This window comes from Girardinichthys multiradiatus, chromosome 10, assembly GCF_021462225.1.
Source record: "Girardinichthys multiradiatus isolate DD_20200921_A chromosome 10, DD_fGirMul_XY1, whole genome shotgun sequence".
NCBI lineage: Eukaryota > Metazoa > Chordata > Actinopteri > Cyprinodontiformes > Goodeidae > Girardinichthys > Girardinichthys multiradiatus.
This window is the reverse complement of record NC_061803.1, coordinates 31999369-32005507: the sequence shown is the minus strand read 5'-3', so window position 1 is coordinate 32005507 and position 6139 is coordinate 31999369. Positions and strand designations below refer to the sequence as shown.

At 38.5% G+C, this 6139-nt stretch overlaps 1 protein-coding gene across 2 annotated transcripts in view; it reads left to right on the top strand.

The window, feature by feature from the left end:
* Positions 1-3249: 3249 nt before the first annotated feature.
* The window catches only part of stxbp4 (syntaxin binding protein 4), a 61306-nt gene continuing 58416 nt past the window's right edge, over positions 3250-6139 (top strand). The window contains exon 1 of one of the 2 annotated variants that reach the window (XM_047377837.1): positions 3250-3817. In XM_047377837.1, the coding sequence (XP_047233793.1) occupies positions 3762-3817 (56 nt within the window). In that variant the 5' untranslated portion in view covers positions 3250-3761. The remainder of the gene's footprint in view (positions 3818-6139) is intronic. The other variant, XM_047377835.1, reaches the window with a different exon arrangement.

Genomic DNA, 6139 nt, shown 5'->3' with positions numbered 1-6139 from the left:
TGGTGTATTTATAGCTTGTACTGGGGGGATGTTCCTGCCTAGTTGCCACACTGGTTCTGTTACACTGTGTGAAATGAGGAACCAAAAACATTTTGTAAGACATTTAACAAAAGAGTACAAAGAGGAATATAACCTGAGTGACTACAACACTTTGCAGGCACAGATTTCTGATAGACATGACATCAGATAATAGAAACATAGCAACTTTTAAACTGATTCTTGAAGAATCAGTTTAAAATGTTGCTTTTGTTGTTAAATGAGAATGCAAATATAATTCTCATTAAACAACAAAAGCTTTTTGACATGGTAAAATCTTCAAAACAAAGAGCTGTGTTACAAAATCATTTCATCAGTATTTTTAAAAGCTTAACAGTTTGAAATTCTGATTTTCTTTAATATCACTCTCTTCTCACTACTATATAACAGATGATGCCAACTGTCAGATTTTATCTTTCAAAAAATCTTTTTAAAATTCATTTGTTTTAATTGTGGGAAAATGTTGTTTTTGGTGGTTGTAGTCCCGCAGGAACATCAGGTCTAGCTCTGAGGTTCTGTTCAGACCTGCATTATACACAGAGGAGAAAGGCTGAGAGCAGGATGTGCTGAGTTCCAGCGAGAGTGGAGCGTCAGTAAAAAACATGGTAACGTAATGACAAACTATCCAGCTCAGATAAAAACAAGCTAATAAAACATAGCAACATATCAAATGCAAATTAAAATGTTTTAATCTTTTCATTTGTTTTGTGATAATCTGTTTCCTATCTATCAAAGCAGGTGATCTAAGATAATAAAATGAATAATAATCAAAATATCCATCTGTGGGTTTTTTCAGCTCATGTGTTTCTGAGTCAGATTAGGTCACAGTTCTTGTAGTGTTCCCACTTGCTGAAATCTTTTAAGCGTCATTGCTGACTGTGTTCCAGCAGGTCAAACTTTGACTGTCACAGGATTAGGAAATTAGTGAAACTTTTATTGTGGCATGTCCAAATAATAGAGGAAGTTTGAAAACACAATATTACCAATGTATGTGTTGAGTCAACAGATTGTGACTTTTTCCTAACTGGATTTTTTTTAAGAATCAAGAGGTTTTGTTTGTAAAGGAAAACTGACTGTCATACATTTCATAGAGTAAAATTAAACTTTAACAATAAAGATACTAACAAAGGTGACCTTCTGTATGGCCAAGTATCTGTTTGTTCAGAAAGATTTGATTCATGGTAAATCTAGAGAATCCACTTTTTCACTGAAGAGCAAGATAAACAGCACATCTCGGGCCAAAGTAATGCATTTTTCACTTTCTTACTGCTGGTGTGGGATTATCCTGGTCACTTGGTTTTGAAAAGTATACTATAGAATAGTGTTATGTTTTATTTATTGGAGGTCGTGGCATCTCCCTTGTGGATTTGTGCCTTACCAGGGGCGCAAAACCAGAAAAGAAAAAAAGAAAATTCTTTCTTTCTTTCTTTTTTTTTTTACGACTGGGGATTGTGGCATCTGCCATGACCCCCAGTCTGTCATGGCAGATAGTCGCTCATACTGAGCCTGGTTCTGCTGGAGGTTTCTTCCTGTTAAAAGGGAGTTTTTCCTCTCCGCTGTCGCTACATGTATGCTCAGTATGAGGGATTGCTGCAAAGTCAACGCCAGTGACTGTCCAATGTCTCTACATGCTCATCCGGGAGGAGGGAATGCTGCAAGTCACTGACTGGATGCAATCTGCTGGGTTTCCTTAGATAAAAAAACTCTTTATCTAATTTGAATAAAAAGCTAACTCCGACTGCACTGTTCAATTGTTAGTATTAATTGGAATGTATGTACCTGACTGTTGTGAAGTGCCTTGAGACAACATGTGTTGTAAATTGGTGCTATATAAATAAACTGAATTGAATTTAATTACTTTTTACTTTTTTAGTTGATTAGTGGTGATTAAACATTAGTTGATAAATGGTGGATTTGATTCTTGGCTATATGTTCAGGTTGGACTTGATTTTGCCACTATAGCCTTTTGATAAACAACTATATTTCCAATGTCCTAAAAATTTGCCAAAGATGTAGATAATAAACAGAGGGGGGCTAAGTCAGAGCCCTGGGGAACACCACTAACAACTTGTGAAGCTTGCAATCTAAAAGTGTCGGGTTTTTGGGTTCAGTGTGTGTGTTTGTGTTTTGTCTGCACTTTTGTTTTCAGTTTCCAAATGGTGCTGGAGTTTCTCAGGTATGCTGGGTGACAGGTGCAACTGATCCGCTGATTGCATTGGAGGAGTATTTAAGCAGGAGGCTGCCAGCACTTCAATGCCAGAGTTTTTGCCTTCTGTGGTAACAAGCTCAGCCACTTCTAAGCTATGCTTCGTTCTTTGTCTCTAAGCTGATGTTTATGTTCCTTCGCAGGCAGAAACCTGAACCTTCTGATCATTCTTTGTTGAACTTTGACTTCGGTTCCAGACGTTTCTGGATGATCAAGATTACCTATGTTTGGTGGATTTTGTTTCCAAGTACCAAGCTGGCAGCTTCCTGTTATCCTCCGTCTCCTGAACCAAAGCAGAAGCGTAGCCTGTCCACCCTCCAACGCAAGTACCTGAACATTGAATTAACTCCTGAACTCACCAGAACTCACTCTACAGCTCAAGTAAAACCATCTGGATATCTCTGCTTCGCACACCTGGGTCCCAACTCCCTCTACCCCTGGCGACCTGACTACACTCACCTAGTTGGTGGACCACTTACAGAATTGCAAAGCCCCCAGATTCAGCCTACCAGCTACTATCATATTTAATCAACATACTTTGACTTTGTCTGCCATGTTGGATTCAGGCAGCAAGCAGAACTTAATAGATTCTGAGTTAGTCATCAGTGCAGGCATTGAGGTGGAACAACTTACATCTCCTCGTTCCGTTCAAACCTTAGACGGAAAGAGATTGCAGCAGATAACCCAACGAACTAAACCTCTAGAACTCTTCTGTTTCTAGTGTCTCATGATTCCATAGTTCTAGGCTTCCCTTGATTACAGAAACCCTCATTTAGATTGGTCTGAGTGTCGCATCAAGTCCTGGTCCACTAGTTGTCATTCATCTTGTCTACAGTCAGCTTTCTCCAAATCATCTACCAGCTGACTGGTCATCTTAAAGTTCCTATGACAACAGAAAATGTAAACGACTCAAATTAAAAAGTTGCATACACCCTTCATTGTACAGGAAGTCGTCGTTTTGCTCTGGATGTTTACAAAGGAGCCATGATCCAGCATTTAGACAGTTCCTGACATAATGCGCCTGGTTTCAGCCTCATCCTCTCCTGTCTTCGGGTTAATCCTATCAGCGGTGGTCAGCGGGGCTCACCGCCTATATGTGTGGGAGGCAAAGAAACTCCGATTATTATTATTTTTGTCTGTTTTTGCTGACTGAGGCCACACTTTAAACACATTTAAAGTCTTGACGTTCCTGCAGCTTTTCTGCTTTAAACTGCGTCCTCTGCACGCCGTGTGTACGCGTACAGTGCGTGCAGGGCCATATATGTAGCTGACGGACGTGTATCAGGCTGGATTAGAGGGAAAGGTAAGCGCGTCTCTCCCTGTCGGGGCGGATTTCCATCCCTGTGCTACTCCGCTCGGCGCACCGAACTGGTTTGAATCACCGCTGCTGTCTCCTCTCATCCGTCTCCTCCTCTCAGTATCCCGGCAGCCTCGTGTTTGTGTGTGTGCGAAGCAGAGCGTGTCTTTTTTTTTTTTATGTGCGTGGGCATTTTATTGGTCTCTCACACTCTGGTGTGCGATGCCATTCCTCCCACAGGAACCTGAGCGCCTCGATGGGTTGTCTCTACTTTACTGGTGAGTTCCTTCCTTCCTCACTCCCTTAATTCCTTCCCTACATCATTCTCATATTTTTTGTTCATCTAAAAAACAAAATGCTTCATGTGGGTCAATCTGCGCAGAGGTGGGATAGATTTACAGCCTGTCTGGCGACAGATGCTTCGCAGTTTAAGTCCACATGCTTGTGCGCAGTTCTGGGTCACGCACGTTTTAAAGGACGGCTGCGTGTTACGGCCTCTGTCTTTCTCCACGAGATTTTAGAGTAATACAGGTTTCTCGTGCAGTTTTTTTATTCTATGAGTATTTGGGAGCCGCTGCTTGTTGCCTTTAAACGTGGACGCTGCTTTTGTTACCTGAAATACAAAGAAGCTGAGCGGAATTAAGCGATCAGAAGTAAAACATGGCTTTAAAAACATTCTGTTAGGCAGCTTTAATTTGCAGCTTCTTAAGATTAATACAGGGCTGCTTTTTTAGATCATATTCTATATGTATCTTTAATTCCTAAGTGTCTGAGAACATAGAAAACATATATTTGAACAGTTAATTTATTACAGTTCCGTTATGGGATAAGCTATAAAGGTTTTACCTGTTATGTTTTTTGTTTCGTGTTGATCGGCTTTAATTTTGGCCAGGGAATTCTTATGAGCCTTTCCCGGTTAATTACCGTCTAATAATAATCATAACAATAATAAACTTAGGAACACTTTATAACATAATGTACCAAAAGTTAAAAGAAAACAAAGGTGGACCGTTAAAGGACATATTTTCTCATTCTTACACATTTTTCTTTTCTGTCCGTGTGCATTTGGACTTTACTTGGATGGGATAGCTGCCAAGAGGTAGGACCTCACCTTGGGGTACAATAGGGTTGACTAACTTTTCTTAGTCCTAAATTAGCAAATAACATTTAATAATTATCTTTCAAACTTTCAATATTTCTTAGCACTTACCTTTAAATCAGGTTAAATTTGATTGACATTCAAAAAACTAATGGCTGCTTAGTTATTTTGAAAATTGATAAAATTAAATATTTGTTTTATTAGAAATGTAAACAGACAATTGTGCTCTAAGGAAAGTAATAGAGATTAAAACATGTTAATGTTGAATTTCTCAATGAATCAAAGTGCTTGTTTGTCTTTGTAATGACTAAATTAACACCTGTTTGTCCATGTCTATTTTTGTCCACTGCTTCATTATATATCGCACTGAATAGGGCTTTTTTCCTCTTAATCTGAGCTGCAAAATTTTTCATAAAACCATTTTATAAATTCACAATATAAACCTTTTTTTTTCTTAATTCTAAACAGTAAAGAGGTTAACATTTTAAGGTATAAAGTACAATATAATGAATAAGGCAACGTGCAGTAGGTAAATAAATCAAAGTGTTCAGCTTCTGAGTAAACGGAACAGGAAGTGTTACAGGTAGCAGCGAGACAATGTTGAATGTAAGCTGTGTTCTTTATGTCATCTATGACGATATTATTTTGTTAACGCCCCTTTTTCATGACTATAACGAGACGACGACGAGCTAAACATGGCTCTTTGATGGCTAAAACATGATGAGATGTCTGAGCTTTTCTTGACGAGACTAGATGAAAATGGGGTGGTAGATGGTCTGTCAGACATTCAAAATGCATGGCAATTCTGCTTATTGTGCTTACAATCTGTTAGTCAAAAGCTAAAAAGTATTAGCAATGTCGCTCCATCCTATCCTTGTTTGGTCATGTCCACCTCCACCATGAGTTTAATAATTTATTAAAGGACCACGGTGGCCACGGCATGTTCTACAGAGCAGCTTGGTGGTTGGAAACCACGAAGAATAAATATATATATAATATTTTATCAAATAATAATTCTGTCTGTTAAGGGTTGTCCTGTGAATACCAGCCCAATAAGGCGGTGGTAATAGGACAATAATTGAAAGGGATGAGCCAAGCTCTGGCATTATTGAACAGCAAAACTCTTTACACACACAGAATGAATTCAAACAGTTTCTTAAAATACGAGAATGTATTAACAAAAATAAGTCAACTCAAAGTCAAACATATTTCAATCAACAAACTCTTTACTATGCTAAACAATCCAACTAAACTACCAAGCAGAATGAAAGAATAAGGAGGACTAATGGGCTATGTACAATATAAACAAGTTGATTAAAAATGGTTGATACCATGACCAACAGAGTGATGCAACATTACCATGCAATGTTTATGTTTGAGAACCAAGGATTATCTTGAAGAATCTGGAAATGAAGTTAAGTTAGTCTTGGAACCAACTTAGGCAATAATTGGTGTACCTTTAGACAACCATTCACAATGCAAGATTAGATAAATCATTATT